Genomic DNA, 23013 nt, shown 5'->3' on the forward strand with positions numbered 1-23013 from the left:
ATTAGTTCTTTGTTGCATCTGATTAATCCCCAAAAATCTAATATCTGAATATCGAACAATACAATGCAAGCGTTAAGAACACATTCTGCTCATTGTCAGGCTTACCTCATGACAGAACAAATGAGATCCTCCTGTTTAAAAAAAAAATCAGACAGACACTTTTCTGTAAGAAACAAAACCAACTGGAGAAGTTTTTAAAGATCAAAAATACAGAATATTCTTACAGTACTAAGGCCTTAATAGTTATCAATAGAAATTATTGGTAAGCACTTGAATAAACATACCCCCTTCATTTACAACTGCTGAAAAGTGCCTGTGCAAGTAGTTGCCAGGAAAAAGCAGACTAGTAAAAGATTTGAAAGGTTTACTCAGTTTAACAACAGACATCTTACAGCAGAAGCATAAAAGGCATTTTATTTGTGTATATGATCTTTGCATAACCTCTTTGGGTGATTTTGGATATTGTTAAAATAAATGTGTGCGTCCAACGAGGAAGAACTCTGAGTACTTCCCTTTCAAAACAGGTCAGTCAGATTAGAAATGCTGCAGCTGTAGATCAGTGTTACTTAGCCACACCAACCTCACAACCGTATGTGCTATAAAAGACAAAGACATTCCACCACCATACCCAGCAGTCACACCATGACTACTAGGCTGGAGAGCCTGCTGTAGAATTACAGCACTAATTAGAAGAAGTAACAACTAAGAGATAGACTGGTAACAGCTGTTGAGAACTTTAACCACAGATATAATGTGAGTAGCAAAGGGCAGGTGCTAGCAGAGCCAGCTTTCATCATCATTCAGTCTAATTCACCAAAACAGTTTAAAGGCATATTCTAGCCACGGGTTCCTTCATTTAAGGTCTAGCAGCATCGAGGCAGGGTTCTCCAAGTAAGATTTCCACAAGTTAGAAAACCGGGCCATGGTAGCTCCGTCAATGATGCGGTGATCAGCTGACCAACTCACATTCATTATCTGTGCTTTAAATACTTCACCTTTTGCGTTAAACCGAGGAAGAACCTAAAGAAAACAAGAAAATAGAAATGCTAAATACCTCTCTGCTTTTTCATTGTTAATTTGTTCACCTCAATTTCACTCTTTTGCTGAATGAAACAGAGTGGTGCCATTCAAACGCAAGGACATAGCCATTACTGTCTGTGCTGCAGTGTAGAATGTACTGCAAACCTACAGTGCAGGTTTCCATCATCATGGAACAATCAAAGTAGTGGAAACTTTTCTTGATTCAAAAGTTTCTTTCTGAGTAGTTTATTGCATTATCATTGCTCAAAGTGGCAGTTTCCTTAAAGATTTCCTCTAAACAAAGTCTTACAGGAAAAACACATAAGTTTTCTAAATTGATACTAACTTCATTTCCAGCATTGATCTCAAATGTCTACACTGAAGAATAAAAGCCTAAAATTCAGAAAATATGGAACTCATAGAAAATGAGAAATCATAGAATCAGTCAGGGTTGGAAGGGACCACAAGGATCATCTAGTTCCAAACCCCCTCCCATGGCCAAGGACACCCTGCCCTAGATCAGGCTGGCCACAGCCTCATCCAGCCTGGTCTTAAAACACCTCCAGGGGCAGGGCCTCAACCACCTCCCTGGGCAACCCATTCCAGGCTCTCACCACTCTCCTGGTGAAGTTCTGAATTATGAAACTGAACTTCATTTATCAGAAAATATTCTAGTCTTAAGTTTTCTCCTTGATGACAACAAAAATGCTATAGCCATGTTGCAAAACTTACCTGGTTGTTGCCATGAGTCTATGAAAACTTGTAAAAATATATTTATATGGTTTCTTAATAATTAGAAGGCTAAACAGAGACATCAGTGAAATTTAACAGGATTCTAGAAAACCAAGCAAATCTAAACCTTTGGCAAAAGAGAGGCACTTAGTGCCATGGTCTAGTTGACTGGATAGGGCTGGGAGATGGGTTGGACTGGATGATCTTGGAGGTCTCTTCCAACCTGGTTGATTCTATGACCACTGAGATAAATGTAATGTACCTGTATCTTTCCAAGTGCTCCAATTGCTACTTCAGGAGGTAGTATCACTGGTTTGGCATAAGTGCCACCAATCTAGAAAAGAAAAGGCTGAGGATATTAGTTAACAAATATTTTTCTATTTTTCCTCCTGTAAAAGCAGATTGCCTCTTGCATGAATTGCTACAAGTTTTATTCACTGCACATTATGCTTCACTGTGGCATTCATTTCAGTAGTAATCTTCAGATGCAAGATCTCATTTTTCCTCTACTTACTGTGCCAACATTCGAAAGGGTGAATGTTCCCCCAGTGAGATCATTTGTTCCCAGTTGGCCTGCAGAGCCTAAGGACTGCAGGCGATTTAATTCAGCAGCAATCTCAAACACACTACAGACTTGAACATTTTTCACGTTTGGGACAATTAAACCTTGCTCTGTGTCCATAGCAACTCCAATGTTGTGCGAAGCCTGCAACGAATTTCATTAAGCAGATATTAACATAAGCAGTCAACATTAAACGTATTTTACATCAAAAAGCTTTGGAGAAAGGTCTTATCTTTTTAACTTAAGAAGTGCTGTTTACAGTGAGCAACTCTGCTATACAACTTTGAGAGGAGAAGGGGACAGAATATTTTTTGTATCAGCTATCCACATCACAGAATCAATTCTGCACTGAAAATATTTCACTTCAGGGTGATTATATAGGTAACAAAACACAACTAGCAGATTTTGAAGAGAGGATTAGAAGTAAAAAAGACCCAAAACCAAACCACCAAACAACCAAACCCAACCATACAACAAAACAAAATCTTTCATTTCCTAGAAGGAATACATCTCAGAGATATTGATACAACATCACAGAAGGAGTTTGTACTGCAAGAAACATGTACACATCACCTAAGAAAATACACACTTGCTGCCCAACCATACAAAGTGCTCCTCAGTCCAGCACCTTGTATGAAAATTAAATTCATCTGTATCAAAGTTGAGTTTAAAATATTACTTTAATACATAAAGGGTTGAGCTCTGGAACAGTAGAATCACTGTGCCATTACTAAAAAATAGTGTATTAGCTTTAAAATGTTGTCATTTTAAATGGTTGGCCAAGTTTCAGGTGAAAAAACAGGAAAACCTGTTAGTAGGTATTTTTGAGGCAACAACAAAACAACTCTCATTAAAGAAACTAATGAAATGAGATCAATAATTAATGAAATCCAATCTTGGAATCTGGAAACACAAATTATTTTCCAGCACAATACTGTAATTTTGGTTCTTACAATGGACATGGCTGAAAAGCCCATGTTAGCTGTTAGCTTAGGTTTTCTGTTCACAACTTTTATCAGTGGTTTACCAACCTTGTACGTAACATTTTTACAGCTTTCATCCAATGAAGCATTAAGAACAGGGTACTGCAATAATCCCAGAGAGGCTGCCTGTTAAAGAGGAAAAAAAAGGACAGTTTTTTGTATCTTATCATTGGAGAGCTGCATGGAAAAGAAGGAATGGTCAGAGACAATTTAGATTAGTAACAATGCAAATTTGTCTGAAATTCTTTTGATCCTGCCCATTGATATTCTGTCATTATCACAACAGCAGAAATAAGAAAGGCAATTTACAAAACCCAACTATACATCAGACAGGCATATAAAACATTATAGTACCTTCACCCAACAGTAACAGGAGTTGAATTTCAATCTGCTATTTCTGCTCCACAATACCAATCAAATACACCAGAACAGAAGTTATGACACTAAGCAACAATGTCATTCTCAGCTCTCTATCTGGATGAAAACTATTTCAAGGAAGTAATATTCTCTCTTAAGAGAACATAATGAGTGCTTACTTAGCACTCTAATTGAAACAGCATTATCAGACCTCTCAGACTAAGCTCTGCATTCACCATATTCAACGCATAGCTTAGGCAGTGTATCAGAACTTTCAGATTAAGCTCTACATTCAGTGTACAGCTTAGGCAGTGTATCAGCCTTCAGTGTTACCAGCCATTGGAAACAGCAACTATATGAGTGCAAGTGCTTGGTCTTCTGAGCAGCAAAAGAAACCTACTGATTTGCCCAAGGGATTCAATACCAACAAAAATGTAGTAACAGTAATGACACATTTCACACGAGGCTCATTTTAAGGTAGCTCAGAAAAAGCACTTAGAGTTTCCATAATTTGTTTTGTGTAATTCAAACACCTGCTGAGGCTTACCCCCATAATGAATAAAACTTTAGCTGCTGTAACCCTTCCCCACTAAACATATTTTACAATTTCCATGATACTATATAATCCTAACTACAATTCCAACAGTCACTTGGGAAATGGGTCAATAAACAAGAAAAGATGAGAGTTTCCTTGTGATGTATAATTATTCAGGTGATAGAGAGGTACACCAAACTTAAAACACTGATTAGATTTGGGCAAAATCTGGGTTAAGTTCTCTATGCTGCATGTCTCACCTTTATGAAGAAAGGCATAAAGGAAAGCTTAATTCCACGGATTTCTGCTACAGGTTTCAGCTCTTCTCGCAGCTGGATAAGCTGAGTCAAATCAATCTCATCACAATAACCAAAGTGAGGTATCTTCAGGGCTGCACTCATAGTCTTTACCATTGCCTTTTGAAAACCTGGAAAATATTTGTGGAAATTTCTGGTGAAATTTCATTTATTTGTTTCAATTACACAAATCAGACAACTTAAAAAAAACAACAAACCAAAAACCCAACCACAACAACAAAAAAAGAGACAGAGTAAAGCTCATTTGAGGACCAGTGATTACTCAGTACATGCAACTCAATTTTTGTGATGGCAATACTTCAGATGATATTGCTGCCTCAATCTCCCACCTATGTATTACAGTGATCTGCACTACTCTTTTCCAGTCTCTTCAAATAAACATTACGTGAAAGACAAGCAAAAAGCTTTTACCTTCCTCTTCTAATGTGTTTTTTTCTTACCTTAGTGTCATATGCAGTACTCTCCAGAACAAGTGTGAATGCCAAAGTACGTGCAAGTGACCCCAGTCAGAATTAAAAGGGCCCTACCTCCAAACAGATGGAGGAGAAGGACAACTACATTTATTGTACTGTACAGAACTGACAGCTTGGCCAGCTGAAGAGGTGGAACCCATGTCTATTTCTGGTGTGACAGAGGGACCTCCACTCCTGCATGTGTTGGAAGATGAGCACCAAAATTCAAGCCACAGTTTGCTTCACTTTGAGGGGTGGAAGGAGTCCCTGGACTAAACTGCCCCTGAGACAGCTCCACCATTTAGACTGGTCATGGACTGATCCAGACTGTGCTGGAACAGAGTGGAGCTCCAGACCACCTGCAGTGAGCAGTCTTCTCTGTACTGCAAAGCGACCTCATGTTGGTTGAGAATGGACAGTGACTGACATTTGACCATAGAATCAATTAGGTTGGAAGACACCTCCAAGATCATCCAGTCCAACCTAGCACCCAGCTCTATCCAATCAACTAGACTATGGCACTAAGTGCTTTTCCTGAACACCTCCAGGGATGGTGACTCCATCACCTCCCTGGGCAGCCCACTCCAATGACAATCACTCTCTCTGGCAAGAACTTTCTCCTAATATCAAACCTATACCTCCCCTGGCATGACTTGAGACTGCGTCCCCTTGTTCTGCTGCTGGTTGCCTGGGAGAAGAGACCAACTCCCACCTAGCTACAATCTCCCTTCAGGTAGTTGTAGACAGTAATGAGGTCACCCCTGAGCCTCCTCTTCTCCAGGCTAAACAACTCTCAGCTCCCTCAGCCTCTCCTCACAGGGCTGTGTTCCAGGCCACTCACTACCTTCATTGCCCTTGTCTGGACACGCTCCAGATGTTGATTGCTGCTGGGCATGACACAGATGGTATAGAAAAAGGGGTGAAGAATATTATGGATTGAGTTGAACCTGCTGCTGTCATTCACACCATGCTGCAGCCATGCCAGCTTCAAAAATTAAAAGTGCTAAGGGGAGCAAAGTATTATGGAGCTTGAAGTTCAGATTGCAACATGGAAGAACTCCTGTTCTGGTTGCTGTTTCTGGGTTCCTGCTAAACCCTTTAATTTACTGCACTTTGCCACTAGCTGTGTGATTCATACTGTGCCAAATTCTCATGTTTCAGAATTCCTGCCTGTTTCAGCATACATCTGAAGAAGCACGACTTAAAAAAGAGCAAGTACCACTTGCAGCCCAACATGATCCAACCAAAACATGAACAATTATTTCCCACAATAGTAACACCATGCAACACACTCCCATCAAAAGGAACCCACCTGTTGACTAAGTAACATTTACTGACAGTCTACTGTGAACACTGTCTTGAGATTTTAATGATTTACCTGTGACAGGTTCAGTTTTGTCTTTTCCTGAAAACACAAGGGGTCTGGAAACAGGCACTGGAATTTTACGTGCTTTGTCCTTTGGAGCAGCCGGCGGAGATTTTGGCAAAGGAGGGGCAATTTCAGCCTTTGGTGATGGAGGTAAAATAGCTCCTGTTTGTTTGGCCAAGTAATTGAGTATGTCTTCTTTAAGGATTCTGTTATCTTTCCCCGTTCCAACAATTTCACTCAATTTAATCTGAAAAGTGCAAACCAAGCTGTGATGGTTTTGTTTCACAGAATCACAGAATTAACCAGGCTGGAAAAGACCTCTAGGATCATCAAATCCAACCTATCACCTATCCCTCCTAATTGACTAACTCATGGCACTAAGTGCCTCATTCATCCTCCTTTTAAACACTTCCAGGAATGGTAACTCCACCACCTCCATGGACAGCCCATTCCAATGGCAAATCACTCTTTCCATGAAGAATTTCTTCCTAATGTCCAGCCTAAACCTGCCCTGGTACAGTTTGAGGCTGTGTCCTCTTGTTCTGTCAACAGGAGAAGAGCCCAACCCCTGCCTGGCTACAACCTCCTTTCAGGTAGTTGTAAACAGCAATGAGGTCTCCCCTGAGCTTCCTCTTCTCCAGGCTGAACAACCCCAGTTCCTTTAGCTGCTCCTTGTAGGGCTGTGCTCCAGGCCCCTCACCATCCTTGTGCCCTTCTCTGGACACATTCAAGCACTTCAACATCTTTCCTAAATTAAGGGGCCCAGAGCTGGACACAGTGCTCAAGGTGTGGCCTGACCAGTGCTGAGTACTGGAGTATAAAAATGTCATACTGTGAGCTATGGTTAAAAATAAATCTAGTCACTTACCTACCATCCCTACAGGGCTTTTTCCCCCTTCTATGATTTATTAGGTTCTCAGCATTACACCCAGAAGGCTCACTTCATGTCTTACTGCATACTTCAAGGAGAAATTATGAATACTACGGTAACTTTTAATCACTTCCCAGGATCAACAGTGGAATATTCCTATGAGGAAAGCTATTTGTGATTCAATTTTCTCTACTTATTTCACCCCTAAAAATACAAAAGCTTTCAAATCCAATGGAATATTCATAGGATCACAGCATATAAGACTTTGAAAAGCCCTTAGAAGATCACTTAGCATACCCTCTGCTCTAATACAAACCTGAAAAATAGAACAAGGTAGCTAAAGCTGAAATTACTTTTTTCCCCTCTTTCTTCCATAGTCTGTTCTGACACTTTATTATTTTCATTCTAAGAAGATTTTCTTAATTTCCAGCCTAAGGCATTCTAGCTACATCTTGAGACCAGTAATTTCTTTTCCTATCCAACATAATCATCAGAAAGCACAGTCCTCATCATCTTTACAAGAGCTTTTACACGTTTGAAATGTGTTTAAAACCAAGCAATTTCTCACTACACTTTCCTCTAGATCAGTGTTCTCCTAGTCAGTCAAACTGCTGTATAAAAGGTGGACAAAATGTAGCAGGACCTGATCCAGCAAACTTACATTGTTCTCCATGGCCAGACGACGAACTGCAGGGGTTGCTAATGTCTTGTGACCCTTTATCTCCTGGTGAGTGTGCTCTTCGTGAGACATAGGAGGAGTTTCAACAATATCTTCCTCTGAGGCAACACCTGCAAACAGTAAGAAAAAATTTAACTTACTGTATTTGCTAAATTCTGACCTCAGCTAGTCTGAGATTCTGTGACAGATGAAGACTTTAACATTTACTTTGGGCTATTCTGGGTGGGAAGAAAAGATGTTAAAGGCTGCTGCTTAAGCTAAATTTTCAGTGAGAAATGTCTAGTCCTTAAGATTTTAAAGCCTAATAAAATAGCACAGCTTCTTCTGCTTCATTTTCCTGACTTTATAAAAGGAAGGTTTAAGTTTTTTTCAGGAGGTAAAAGCAAGCTCCTCTGTCACTGATAGGACAGCAAACGAAAAAGCACAAGAGAAAAAAAAATAGCTTACAGTACCTTTTGAAGGATCAATTTCAATGTCCACTAAAGGCTTTCCAACATAAGCAATATCATCTAAATTGTAATGGAGTTTTCTAATGATGCCATCGTAACGACTAGTAATAGTAACGGAAGCTTTATCGCTTTGTACTTCACAGATGCTGTCAAACTGAGACACACTGTCACCTTCTTTTATGTACCTGAGAGAAAACACACAGCCTGCTATAAAACACAGTTAGGGTAAACAGCTGTGCTGTGCATTCTTTTAATAAGTTCAGCTGTGTAAGTCCTAATAAGATGAAAATGTATTCCAGACGAGAATTTTACATAATGGATACATCAGCTGTATACCTTTCACCTAAATGTTGCACAACTCTTTGCTATGTGAAATGACACAAAGATTTAGACTATTATCCATAGAATGGGTTAGGTTGGAAGAGACCTCAAAGATCATCCAGTTCCAACCCTCCCTAGAAGTCACATAGGCAAGGACACCTCCCACTAGAACAGGTCACTCAAGGCCTCATTCCACCTGGCCTTGAACACCTCCAGGGAGGGAGCAGCCACAACCTACATGGGAAACCTGTGCCAGTGTCTCACCACCCTCACTGCAAAGAACCCTTTCCTAACATCAAGTTTGAATCTCCCCTCTGACAGTTTAAACCCATTACCCCTCACAATGTCGTTACAAGACCCTCTAAATAGTCCCTCCCCAGCCTTCCTGTAGGTCCCCTTCAGATGCTGAAAGGTCACTATAAGGTCTCTTCGAAGCCTTCTCTTCTCCAGGCTGAAAGAGACCCAACTTTTGAAGCCTGTCCTCATAGCAGAGCTGCTGCAGCCCTCTGAGCATCTTCGTGGCCCTCCTCTGGACTCACTCCAACAGTTCAACGCCCTTCTTTTGTTGGGGGCTCCAGAACTCTACACAGTACTCTGCAGATATTTTTACTATTACTTTGGTAGAGTTTTCTTGACAGATTATAAATCATTTGAAAATGAGGACACCTTAGTCTGACCCTAAGGAAGCTTAGTTTCCAATTGCCAGAATCAGTATATGGTCATGAGGCGAGTTGGTAACTGGCTCAACAACACAGTTCAGCAAGTTGTGATCGGTACCACTGAGTCCAGCTGGAAGCCTGTGGCCAGTGTTCCTCAGGGATCAGTACTGGGTCCAGCTCTCATCAATAACCTGGATGAGGGGATCACCAAGTTTACTGATAAGACACTTGGAGAGGGTGGCTGATACCCTGACAGGCTGTGCTGCCACTTGATGAGATCTGGACAGGCTGGAGAGCTGGGTGAAAGTGAACCTCATGAAGTTCAGTAAGGACAAGTGTGGATTCCTGCATGTAGGGAGGAACAACACCAGCACCAGCACGGTCTAGGGGTCACCCTGCTGGAAAGTCACTACAAGGGCACACTGCAGTCCCATGGACAACTTGCTGTCCACTAGGGCTCCAAGGAGCAATGTGCCCTTGTAGACAACACAGCAGATGGCATCCTGGGGTGCATTAAGAAAAGTGTGTCCAGCAGGTCTAGGGAGGTTCTCCGTCCCCTCTACTGTGCCCTAATGAGACCACGCTTGGAATACTGCATCTAGTTTTGGCCTCCCCAGCCTCTCCTCACAGGGCTGTGCTCCAGGCTCCTCACCAGCTTTGCCATCCTTCTGTGGACACATTCCAGTACCTCAACATCTCTCTTGAATTGAGAGGCCCAGAACTGAACACAGTACTCAAGGCGTGCCCTGAGCAGAGTACAGAGGCAGAATAACCTCCCTTGTCCTGCTAGCCACACTGTTCCTGATACAGGCCAGGATGCCATTGGCACTCCTGGCCACACTGCTGGCTTCCTTCTTTTCCACTGTCAAAGACACCAGACTGCAAAGAAACAAAATGTAAAGCTGAGTATATACAAGGTTTTAAACTGATAGAAGTGAAGCTTGAAAAACTTAAGTTGTAAGCCAGAAAACACAAGGTCAGACAAATAACCAACAATACAGCTGCTAAACTGCTCACTTAGTATATTTGTAAGGAAGCAGAGCTTACCATTCTTTCACAGTCACCTCCGTAATCCCTTCTCCAATGTCAGAGAGCTTAAACTGGACAACTTGGCCACATGAAACTTAAAACAGACAATAAGGAAATACAGTACATTTACTATTAGATGTAAGACATCAGACAGTAAAATCTAAATGCATCATAAGCTACCAATCATATACAAAGGGCTAAGATAACACTCCTACAATAGCAAAATTAAAGAGCTTATTTTATTAAGAAAAAGATTACCAGCAGATGTTCTGAACAATCGCTGTTGATGACTAAACTTGAGGGCAGCTTTGTCAAACACGCACACGTACTTTGATTTTATAAAGCCAACGCCGCTGCATGATCTAACCCGGTGGATGCAAACCTGGGGGAGAAAAGTCTCAACTAAATACAATGGACTGAGGAAGGGAGAGCTCATTTAACATGCCTGATACAACAGTATTACTAAAATAGTCCAATCACAGTTTATCTAAGAGCAGTTCTTAGGGAAACACAATCACACTGGCTACATACTGATCATACAATCACCACTAAATTAGCGTAAACTGTGCCAGATTTTTAACTTCTGTCACTAACACAACACTTGGGAGATCAATCACAATAACAAAACCAATTAACAAAAATCATGACAAGATCTGGTAAGAGATTCAGACTTGCTGTCATTTCTCTAAGCAATTAATCAGGACACGCACGTGAAAAGCATACATAATATCAACAGCAGCCATCTGAAATATTCTTAGCCAGAATAGATGCTGGTAGCATCTCCTAGCCTACAGAAAAAAAAGAGCATATTTTTCTTTATCAGTTCTTACTGCAGTTAAAGCTTGATCAGAAGTACTAATGGGAAAAGGAATTCACACCAGAGGGCACAGACAGTTGCCATTTTATTTCTGCTAACAAAAGACGCAATTGTCTTCACGTAAAGATCATTTCACATCAACTTCAATGACATTTTGTAAGAAGCAGGTGTGAGATGGTTTTCTGTCATGGCTACAATTATATTTATCCAGAAATCAATTTAGAGGGTCAACAAAGCTTTCTGAAAGGTTCTTCAGACAAAACCTTATGCCATAAAGCATTGTGTAAGCAGTCATGATTTTGGTCAAAAGCAAAGCCAGTTACACTTGTATTGACATAAAGAGGCATTTTATTGTTGATCTCAACAGAAGTTAGTTCAGACCCTTTTTTATTTAGTTAAATTTCTTAAATCTAATGTAATTCTGATATTATGTTGTCTTATAAGTGCTGTAAAATTAATAAAAAGAACAATTTCTTTGTAGATATTCTAATTAATTTGGAGATACAAAAAATATTCAGGTGCTACAATGTACCTCTAGTAGCTCAAACCTGTAAAATTTAGAAATTATCTTCTTAGAGGAGCCAGAAAACAGCACACCTGCGTGGGAAAGTTCATTTTAACTTTGTTTTTTAAAAGTCCTTGCAGTAATTACAAAGCATATCACACTTCCTGATTGTCCTTCCCACCCCCCACTGCTCAAGTAATTGATTTCGTATTGCACTTAAAGTAGATTATTCACAAAACTGTACAATTGTGAAATGGCAACAGACATGTTTTTTCTGTATCATTTAATAGAGCACTGCAAATGATATTTAGTATCTTTCTTTTAGGAACAAGTATTTATACAACACTGGTATATAACGCAGGATAGCACAGAATAGGAAAGGACAGGAAAAAAGGCATAGGACAGGAAAAAAGGCATAGGACAGGAAAAAAGGCATAGGACAGGAAAAAAGGCATAGGACAGGAAAAAAAGGCATAGGACAGGAAAAAAAGGCATAGGACAGGAAAAAAGGCATAGGACAGGAAAAAAGGCATAGGACAGGAAAAAAGGCATAGGACAGGAAAAAAGGCATAGGACAGGAAAAAAGGCATAGGACAGGAAAAAAGGCATAGGACAGGAAAAAAGGCATAGGACAGGAAAAAAGGCATAGGACAGGAAAAAAGGCATAGGACAGGAAAAAAGGCATAGGACAGGAAAAAAGGCATAGGACAGGAAAAAAGGCATAGGACAGGAAAAAAGGCATAGGACAGGAAAAAAGGCATAGGACAGGAAAAAAGGCATAGGACAGGAAAAAAGGCATAGGACAGGAAAAAAGGCATAGGACAGGAAAAAAGGCATAGGACAGGAAAAAAGGCATAGGACAGGAAAAAAGGCATAGGACAGGAAAAAAGGCATAGGACAGGAAAAAAGGCATAGGACAGGAAAAAAGGCATAGGACAGGAAAAAAGGCATAGGACAGGAAAAAAGGCATAGGACAGGAAAAAAGGCATAGGACAGGAAAAAAGGCATAGGACAGGAAAAAAGGCATAGGACAGGAAAAAAGGCATAGGACAGGAAAAAAGGCATAGGACAGGAAAAAAGGCATAGGACAGGAAAAAAGGCATAGGACAGGAAAAAAGGCATAGGACAGGAAAAAAGGCATAGGACAGGAAAAAAGGCATAGGACAGGAAAAAAGGCATAGGACAGGAAAAAAGGCATAGGACAGGAAAAAAGGCATAGGACAGGAAAAAAGGCATAGGACAGGAAAAAAGGCATAGGACAGGAAAAAAGGCATAGGACAGGAAAAAAGGCATAGGACAGGAAAAAAGGCATAGGACAGGAAAAAAGGCATAGGACAGGAAAAAAGGCATAGGACAGGAAAAAAGGCATAGGACAGGAAAAAAGGCATAGGACAGGAAAAAAGGCATAGGACAGGAAAAAAGGCATAGGACAGGAAAAAAGGCATAGGACAGGAAAAAAGGCATAGGACAGGAAAAAAGGCATAGGACAGGAAAAAAGGCATAGGACAGGAAAAAAGGCATAGGACAGGAAAAAAGGCATAGGACAGGAAAAAAGGCATAGGACAGGAAAAAAGGCATAGGACAGGAAAAAAGGCATAGGACAGGAAAAAAGGCATAGGACAGGAAAAAAGGCATAGGACAGGAAAAAAGGCATAGGACAGGAAAAAAGGCATAGGACAGGAAAAAAGGCATAGGACAGGAAAAAAGGCATAGGACAGGAAAAAAGGCATAGGACAGGAAAAAAGGCATAGGACAGGAAAAAAGGCATAGGACAGGAAAAAAGGCATAGGACAGGAAAAAAGGCATAGGACAGGAAAAAAGGCATAGGACAGGAAAAAAGGCATAGGACAGGAAAAAAGGCATAGGACAGGAAAAAAGGCATAGGACAGGAAAAAAGGCATAGGACAGGAAAAAAGGCATAGGACAGGAAAAAAGGCATAGGACAGGAAAAAAGGCATAGGACAGGAAAAAAGGCATAGGACAGGAAAAAAGGCATAGGACAGGAAAAAAGGCATAGGACAGGAAAAAAGGCATAGGACAGGAAAAAAGGCATAGGACAGGAAAAAAGGCATAGGACAGGAAAAAAGGCATAGGACAGGAAAAAAGGCATAGGACAGGAAAAAAGGCATAGGACAGGAAAAAAGGCATAGGACAGGAAAAAAGGCATAGGACAGGAAAAAAGGCATAGGACAGGAAAAAAGGCATAGGACAGGAAAAAAGGCATAGGACAGGAAAAAAGGCATAGGACAGGAAAAAAGGCATAGGACAGGAAAAAAGGCATAGGACAGGAAAAAAGGCATAGGACAGGAAAAAAGGCATAGGACAGGAAAAAAGGCATAGGACAGGAAAAAAGGCATAGGACAGGAAAAAAGGCATAGGACAGGAAAAAAGGCATAGGACAGGAAAAAAGGCATAGGACAGGAAAAAAGGCATAGGACAGGAAAAAAGGCATAGGACAGGAAAAAAGGCATAGGACAGGAAAAAAGGCATAGGACAGGAAAAAAGGCATAGGACAGGAAAAAAGGCATAGGACAGGAAAAAAGGCATAGGACAGGAAAAAAGGCATAGGACAGGAAAAAAGGCATAGGACAGGAAAAAAGGCATAGGACAGGAAAAAAGGCATAGGACAGGAAAAAAGGCATAGGACAGGAAAAAAGGCATAGGACAGGAAAAAAGGCATAGGACAGGAAAAAAGGCATAGGACAGGAAAAAAGGCATAGGACAGGAAAAAAGGCATAGGACAGGAAAAAAGGCATAGGACAGGAAAAAAGGCATAGGACAGGAAAAAAGGCATAGGACAGGAAAAAAGGCATAGGACAGGAAAAAAGGCATAGGACAGGAAAAAAGGCATAGGACAGGAAAAAAGGCATAGGACAGGAAAAAAGGCATAGGACAGGAAAAAAGGCATAGGACAGGAAAAAAGGCATAGGACAGGAAAAAAGGCATAGGACAGGAAAAAAGGCATAGGACAGGAAAAAAGGCATAGGACAGGAAAAAAGGCATAGGACAGGAAAAAAGGCATAGGACAGGAAAAAAGGCATAGGACAGGAAAAAAGGCATAGGACAGGAAAAAAGGCATAGGACAGGAAAAAAGGCATAGGACAGGAAAAAAGGCATAGGACAGGAAAAAAGGCATAGGACAGGAAAAAAGGCATAGGACAGGAAAAAAGGCATAGGACAGGAAAAAAGGCATAGGACAGGAAAAAAGGCATAGGACAGGAAAAAAGGCATAGGACAGGAAAAAAGGCATAGGACAGGAAAAAAGGCATAGGACAGGAAAAAAGGCATAGGACAGGAAAAAAGGCATAGGACAGGAAAAAAGGCATAGGACAGGAAAAAAGGCATAGGACAGGAAAAAAGGCATAGGACAGGAAAAAAGGCATAGGACAGGAAAAAAGGCATAGGACAGGAAAAAAGGCATAGGACAGGAAAAAAGGCATAGGACAGGAAAAAAGGCATAGGACAGGAAAAAAGGCATAGGACAGGAAAAAAGGCATAGGACAGGAAAAAAGGCATAGGACAGGAAAAAAGGCATAGGACAGGAAAAAAGGCATAGGACAGGAAAAAAGGCATAGGACAGGAAAAAAGGCATAGGACAGGAAAAAAGGCATAGGACAGGAAAAAAGGCATAGGACAGGAAAAAAGGCATAGGACAGGAAAAAAGGCATAGGACAGGAAAAAAGGCATAGGACAGGAAAAAAGGCATAGGACAGGAAAAAAGGCATAGGACAGGAAAAAAGGCATAGGACAGGAAAAAAGGCATAGGACAGGAAAAAAGGCATAGGACAGGAAAAAAGGCATAGGACAGGAAAAAAGGCATAGGACAGGAAAAAAGGCATAGGACAGGAAAAAAGGCATAGGACAGGAAAAAAGGCATAGGACAGGAAAAAAGGCATAGGACAGGAAAAAAGGCATAGGACAGGAAAAAAGGCATAGGACAGGAAAAAAGGCATAGGACAGGAAAAAAGGCATAGGACAGGAAAAAAGGCATAGGACAGGAAAAAAGGCATAGGACAGGAAAAAAGGCATAGGACAGGAAAAAAGGCATAGGACAGGAAAAAAGGCATAGGACAGGAAAAAAGGCATAGGACAGGAAAAAAGAAGCATAGGACAGGAAAAAAGGCATAGGACAGGAAAAAAGGCATAGGACAGGAAAAAAGGCATAGGACAGGAAAAAAGGCATAGGACAGGAAAAAAGGCATAGGACAGGAAAAAAGGCATAGGACAGGAAAAAAAGGCATAGGACAGGAAAAAAGGCATAGGACAGGAAAAAGGCATAGGACAGGAAAAAAGGCATAGGACAGGAAAAAAAGGCATAGGACAGGAAAAAAGGCATAGGACAGGAAAAAAGGCATAGGACAGGAAAAAAGGCATAGGACAGGAAAAAAGGCATAGGACAGGAAAAAAGGCAAAAGGACAGGAAAAAAAGGCATAGGACAGGAAAAAAAGGCCATAGGACAGGAAAAAAGGCATAGGACAGGAAAAAAGGCATAGGACAGGAAAAAAGGCATTAGGACAAGGAAAAAAGGCATAGGACAGGAAAAAAGGCATAGGGACAGGAAAAAAGGAAAGGACAGGAAAAAAGGCATAGGACAGGAAAAAAGGCATAGGACAGGAAAAAAGGCATAGGACAGGAAAAAAGGCATAGGACAGGAAAAAAGGCATAGGACAGGAAAAAAGGCATAGGACAGGAAAAAAGGCATAGGACAGGAAAAAAGGCATAGGACAGGAAAAAAGGCATAGGACAGGAAAAAAGGCATAGGACAGGAAAAAAGGCATAGGACAGGAAAAAAGGCATAGGACAGGAAAAAAGGCATAGGACAGGGATAGAATCACCCAGTTTGGAAGAGACCTCCAAGATCATCCAGTCCAACCTATCACCCAGCCCTATCCAATTAACTAGATCAAGCCTATTTTCCCATATTTTTAAGTCTGGTTTTTTCTTCCCACTTGAGGTTACGGTTGCATTTTGTTGTTGTTGTTCAACAAGGTCTTTCTGTCACAAACTTACAACAAAGTTCTTTGCTCTTTATGAGACCCTACATGGAAAAGAGTCAATATTTACCTGCAAAGACAATCACAAGGAGCACATCAAAACTCTGAACTATTTCTAAACGTGAAGATTCATAACACTTTCCATGTGTTTTTTAACACTTGGTAACCAATACAGGCAGTGAATTAGTCACTGCCAAAAAACCAAAGTGGTTTTGTTACAGAAGAGTTTCAATGCTGGTTAAAATTATATTTGCATTTCTTAAAAATTGAATTTTTCTCATTTGCAGTTTTGCACATTCTTTACTAAAATTTGGTGTGCCTGTACATTAAAACAATAATACAGTAGCAAATATTTGCACAGAACAGGGTTCCATCCTAACAAGGGTAAAAATTAAAAGCCAGGAATTAAAAGGGGCTGTGCTTATTAATTTCAGTGATACCACTCTGACTGTGCAATCACTGTAATGCTATTTTCTGCATAATTCTGAATAAGGGAATGGCAAAAGCATAAGAGATAAAATTAGCATACTCATGCATATACCTCAATGTCTGAAAAAATGCAGTAATAAAAAACCCAACAAGCACAGTACTAGCAGTTATGTTTCTGTCAGCACTATCATGCTACATGACAATTTAAAGGCAATAGTGGCACAGTAAGATACCACCTTTCCTGTGCAAGTCTTCTGAGTGCAGTTACTGTGGTGAGAAAAAGGTGAGGGCAGAGTCCAGTCACTCACTGATGCCAAGGATGCAACAGCCACTGATACCTGGTTGACTAAACTTGTCTAAGCCAAGACAACATGGGAGGTCTATGCTATTTGAGGGAGAATGGCAACCCTGTTTTCAGTTTTGGCTGTTTCCTTAAAAAGAAGCCAACTGTGCTTTTCTGAATCAACACTGATCCCAAAACTCTACTGCTGGCTTTAGAATGTTTTTATGCAGCCTACAGGCAATGGACTACCTGATGAAGTAACACTGAATTTCAAAGTCAAATTGCACAGTTTGTGCTCAGAGGCAATGACTTCCCATTAAAAGACGCTTTTCTGTAGAATTCTGCCAGTTTTAGTTCCAAGAGGGCTTTGACCTTCCTCGTTGCCTTCCTACACACCCTGACAACCTCTCTGTAGTTGTCCCAAGTGACAATTTCCTTCTTCCATGAACTGCAAGTTTCTTTTTTCTCTGAGATTTCCCTCAGGAGATCCATGCTCAGCCATCCAGATCTCCTAGCAAATCTACTCAGTTGTCTACTCAAGGGAACTCACCTAGCTTGGGCTCGGAAGAAGTGACCTTTAAAAATTAACCCACTTTCTTGCGCTCCTTTACCCTCCAGAGCCCATGGGATTTCTGCAAGTGTATCTGTGAAGAGTACAAGGCTAGTCCTGCAGAAGTCCAGGTTTGTGATCTTTCTTGTTACCCTGCTCCTACCCTGTATAATACTAAACTGGTATAATACTAAACTGCACCACGTTGTGATCACTGTCACCAAGGCTGTTCCTGACCTTAATGTCCTCAACCAGTCCTTCTTTATTAGTTAATACAAGGTCCAGCAGTACATCTCTCCTTGTTAATTCCTCCACTACTTGCATCAAGAAGTTATCACTGATACGCTGCAAGAGCCTTTTGGACTGTCTGTGCCTGGCTGTGAGCTTCTCAGGAAATATCAGCGTGACTGAAGTCACCTATGAGTACCAAAGAGGCCTTGTCAACATCTTCCTCTTGGTTTGGTGGCCTACAACAGACACCTACAACAATTTCACCTCCCTTCCCACTTCCCTTAATTCTTACGCACAAGCTTTCAACCTGTTCTGCCTCCCCCCTTGGACAGAACTCAGCACACTTCAGCTGCTCTCACACATAGAGAGCAAGCCCCCACCTCATCTTACTGGTCTATCCCTCCTGAACAGTACAGAGCTATCCATGACAACATTCCAGTCATGGGACCTGTCCCACCAAGTCTCAGTGATAGAATCATAGAATCAACCAGGTTGGAAGAGACCTCCAAGCTCAGCCAGTCCAACCTAGCACCCAGCCCTATCCAATCAACTAGACCATGGCACTGAGTGCCTCATCCAGTCTTTGCTTGAAGACCCCCAGGGATGGTGCCTCCACCACCTCCCTGGGCAGCCCATTCCAATAGGAAATCACTCTCTCTGTGAAGAACTTCTTCCTAACATCCAGCCTATACCTACCCGGGCACAACTTGAGACTGTGTCCCCTTGTTCTATTGCTGGTTGCCTGGGAGAAGAGGCCACCCCCCACCTGGCTACAATGCCCCTTCAGGTAGTTGTAGACAGTAATAAGATCACCCCTGAGCCTCCTCTTCTCCAGGCTAAACAGGCCCAGCTCCTTCAACCTCTCCTCATAGGATTTGTGCTCCAGGCCCCTCACCAGCTTTGTTGCCCTTCTCTGGACATGTTCCAGCACCTCAACATCCTTCTTGAATTGAGGGGCCCAGAACTGGACACAGTAGCAATTATATCATAGTCATTCAACCTAACGCAGATCTCCAACTCCTCCTGCTTATTTCTCATGCTCCACGCATTGGTATATAAGCATTTCAGGGAGGGAGTTAGTCCATTAGCCTCCATTCTCACTCTCCAGCCATTCCCAGCCACTCCCATGGCCACCAACCTAGCAGCGAGCTTTGCATGTGCTGACGATTCTTTTATTACTTGATCCCCATGGCTCATCTCTGCTAGACTTTGAGAATTCTTTTGTGTCCCCAGCATGATGTATGGTAACAGGCTGGAGGCTCTTATCAGCCTCTCTCCCTGGTGTGCCATCCCTCAGCTTGTACTCATTGCTAGCCCATGCATCTTCTCCAATACATAACTCAATATTATCTACCTCCTCTGAGACAGCAGTGTAGCTGACACATCACCCCACAATTGTCTCAGGCTTGCTTACAGGAAGCATGGCTTTTTCCCTCTTCCACTTCCAACCTAGTTTAAAGAACAATCAATAAACCCAGCCAATCTCTGCAATATAAACCTTCTCCCTCTTGGAGGGAGATGCACCCCACCTGCTGCCAGCAGACCTGGCCTCATGCAGGGTGATCCATGGTCAAAAACCCCAAAGTCCTGCTGAAGGCACCAAGCTCAAAGCCAAGAATTAAAGCAGGTGAGTTATGCTCAGATCTTATCAGTGATCTTATCACTGTTTCAAAGTAGATCTTCACAAGCATTAGTCTAGGTAAATTCAAAATGTGCTTGCAGGAAACACAGACTGTAAATAGCCAATTCTATAGTTCAGTATGCACATAGACAAGATTAGCATTACTTTCTCAGAACCTCCCTCTGAATTTAAAAGTAGGTGATTTATTTAGAAAGAAAACGAAAAAAAAAGGTGTTGATATTTTCAATATTCTTAATTAGTAAAATTACTTATATGTAGCTTAAAATTAGATAAAACACTGCTGAAGAAATTCCTCACTACTATGCTTTCAAAATATAATATGATTAGGAGAAAAAAAAAAACCGAAAGCAGAATTAATCTTTACTTTTGTTCTCACTGGAATTATCTTACAAAATGATGCTTCTTTTTCTGGCATTCCACAAAACAGAGGTGACATATGGAAGCCAGCATTCTTCACTACAGCTGAAAGACTATAAAACAGTAACACAGAAAAAAAGTAGATTCGCTTCTTTAAGCATGGTATCTCAAACACTTAATTAACACATATCAAGGCATCTGGGAAGCAGAGAAACAGGTGTTCCCTTTTTGCGTTAACTACGCCGTCCCCGTGCAGGCAGGCTGCATGTGCGAAGGAGCGGCGATGGCAGGGCACCGCTCACCAGTGCAACCAACGCATCAGAGGCGGCAAAAAAGGATGCCAGCAGCTTATGACAGGACATGCATTTTTCTTTCACATGAAATATGGGCAACAGGGAAGACGTTCAGGGGCAGCAGCGTGGGACGGTGGAAGTCCGTACTGAGGGTCCCTGGGGATCGAGGGTACTCTGACCCCCAAGGAGCAGCGGGCAGCCTCCGCAAGCACTACGCGGCGTGCGGGACTGGCACCGTCAACGGATTGGCTGCGGGGGACACGGTCACCCGTGTCGCCAAACCGGGGCGCTGCCCGCTCGCAAGCGCAACTGTGAGTGACCGGGCAGGCTAGAGGGACGGCGGGGAAGGTAGCTCGGACACTGCCCACTCGCAGGCGCGGGGGAGGCGGCAAGTCCGCCAGCGTCTCCTATTTGCTTCGGGGTCTGCCGCGAGGTCCTCGCCCATTCCCGAATGAAGGGAAGCAACACGACTTCAGGATGCCACCGAGACACCGCACACTGTCCATCCCCTCACCAGCATACCGGGACCGCCACCACCCGCACGATCCGCCGCTCCCCTTACCAGGCGTCCCGCGGCTCGGCAGCAGCTCCTCAGAGCGACCACAGTCGCCATCTTACTCCGGGAAGAGGCAGCCCCCACGCCCCACACACCTCCCACCGAACAGCCAACCGGACTGCAGCCACGCCGACCGCAGCCAACCAGACAGCGGGTACGGTGCAGCGAGGGCGGCGGCGGCGGGGGCCGGGAGCCGAGAGTGCGGCGCAGGGGCCGGGACCGCGGCGCTGTGGCGGAGGTAGCCGGCTGGTGCCGGCTGCCCGCCGAGGCGCGCAGGTGGCCGAGGCGCGCAGGTGGCGCCTCTTATCCATCACACGCCCACGAGAAGCAACGGGAGGGTGAGCGCCTTACGGGGTTCCTGTAGCGAAGCCGCTGGCTGTGGTGGAGGCAGTGCAGCTTTCCTGGGCCGAAGCAGCGGGAAGGGCTCGGCCTTTCCTGAGCACACCTGTAATAAATTTCCAGCTGTGACTGCCAGGCCAGCAGGCCTGCGTCTCTCCATGCTTCTTTTAGCCATCTCGCTTGTGGGGAAAACTATGCGCTTGTAGCCGTGACGACTGCAGTCCGGCCTCCAGCCCTCGGCAGCGGCACAGAGTGCCACAGAGCTGCGTCCGCGGACCCGCGTCCCCGGTGCCGCTTGGTCATGGCCTGCAGGGTGCCGCGTTTGTCACCGCCCGGCCTGGTGTGGCCTCTGGCGGTAGCCTCGGGACAGGGCAAAGACACTGCCTCCTCCTGGGCGCCGTGCCCTGCCTTGTGCCGAGGCAGGGTCGCAGGGTCCTTAAAGCAGGGGGAAGGAACTTCTCCCTTCGCGCTGCACGGCCGCTCACGCCCGGGGACCCCGCGGCTACCTCTCACGCCAGCCCACGGGGGATGGGCGCGGAGGTGGCTCCGCCTTGCGCCTGCTCCAACTCGGCGGCGAGGCCAGGCCCCGGCAGGTCGGGGCAGTGCCGCCACTGAGGCGTATTGCGTGCGCGCTTCCCTCACCGAGTGTCCGCGACCACCGGGGCTGCTTCGCCGAGGGCTCGCCGGCTGCAGGGCCCCGCTGGGATTGCATCGGCGCGGCAGGGGCCTCTGCGAGAGACACCTCCGCTCACCGCCAGTCATGGACGGAGAGAGGGTGGAGATAGACGGCGGGATCATGGAGGGGGTGAGCGCCAGCGGCACTTACCTCTCTCTGGGCAGCGGTCACGGGCGGGCCGGCAGCGGCCGGCTGGGTGGGAAGTGCCGTAGCGCCTGACGAGCGCCCTTTCTCCGTGCAGGGTGGGCAGATTCTGAGAGTGTCCACGGCCCTGAGCTGCCTGCTGGGCCTGCCGCTGCGGGTGCGGCGGATCCGCGCCGGAAGAAGCCAGCCTGGCCTCAGGTGAGCGCCCATCCGCGTCACCTGCTGGCCCGCGCGGTCGGCCCCTGCGCGGCGCTCGGCGGGGGGCGGTCGGCGGGGGGCGGTCAGCGGGGCCCGGCGCGGCGCGAGCGGGGCCGGGGCGGTGTCCATGCGCGCTGCTTTGGCTTGCTCTCGGCGGCATCCATGCGCGCTGCTTTGGCTTGCTCTCGGCGGCATCCATGCGCGCTGCTTTGGCTTGCTCTCGGCGGCATCCATGCGCGCTGCTTTGGCTTGCTCTCGGCGGCATCCATGCGCGCTGCTTTGGCTTGCTCTCGGCGGCATCCATGCGCGCTGCTTTGGCTTGCTCTCGGCGGCAATAGTCCCAAGAGCAAGTCTCGTGTGTTAAGAGAGCCTTTCAGTCAGAAAGTCCTGGCTGTGGCGCACTTCTGTGGGAAGAACTGCGTAGGCTGGAAGGGAGCTTCTAGCTCACGGAGCCCAACCGTTAGCAGGACGTTTCCCAGTCCACCACACAGCCGTGTCCGCCGGCGCCATCTCAGCACATCTTGTAAGGACTTTAGGGATGGTGACTCCTGTGCGCAGCCTGTGCCGGTGCTTTACAACCCTTTTGCTGAAGAATGGTTTTCTCATAGTCTAAACCTCCCCTGGCACAACACGAGACCATTTTTTCATCCTGTTCTTTGCTAC

At 44.2% G+C, this 23013-nt stretch overlaps 1 protein-coding gene across 2 annotated transcripts; it reads right to left on the bottom strand.

The window, feature by feature from the left end:
• Positions 1–349: 349 nt before the first annotated feature.
• DBT (dihydrolipoamide branched chain transacylase E2) lies at positions 350–22665 on the bottom strand. 2 transcript variants are annotated; one of them, XM_064147042.1, is made up of 11 exons: positions 22159–22665; positions 10594–10717; positions 10354–10429; positions 8330–8511; positions 7860–7987; positions 6337–6574; positions 4450–4616; positions 3346–3423; positions 2267–2458; positions 2015–2086; positions 350–1020 (listed from the first exon to the last, which is right to left on the bottom strand). In XM_064147042.1, exons 1-11 carry the CDS (start codon positions 22648–22650, stop codon positions 853–855), a joined length of 1917 nt encoding a protein of 638 aa, XP_064003112.1. In that variant the 5' UTR covers positions 22651–22665; the 3' UTR covers positions 350–852. The 2 variants fall into 2 exon arrangements, with proteins under 2 accessions (XP_064003112.1, XP_064003113.1); XM_064147043.1 differs by lacking the exon at positions 22159–22665 and adding an exon at positions 21000–21296.
• Positions 22666–23013: the final 348 nt, after the last annotated feature.

This window comes from Pogoniulus pusillus, chromosome 8, assembly GCF_015220805.1.
Source record: "Pogoniulus pusillus isolate bPogPus1 chromosome 8, bPogPus1.pri, whole genome shotgun sequence".
Classification (NCBI taxonomy): domain Eukaryota; kingdom Metazoa; phylum Chordata; class Aves; order Piciformes; family Lybiidae; genus Pogoniulus; species Pogoniulus pusillus.

What these genes read in the sequence shown, in the direction of transcription:
- DBT (XM_064147042.1), bottom strand. Translation starts at nt 22,650, where the DNA reads ATGCCGCCGAGAGCAAGCCAAAGCAGCGCGCATGGATGCCGCCGAGAG. An exon ending in GAGGTGACTGTGAAAGAATG is followed by an intron (nt 8,512 to 10,353) that starts GTAAGCTCTGCT and finishes GTTTTCTCTCAG; the next exon opens with GTACATAAAAGAAGGTGACA. An exon ending in GAGCACTTGGAAAGATACAG is followed by an intron (nt 1,021 to 2,014) that starts GTACATTACATT and finishes TGTTTTCTTTAG; the next exon opens with GTTCTTCCTCGGTTTAACGC.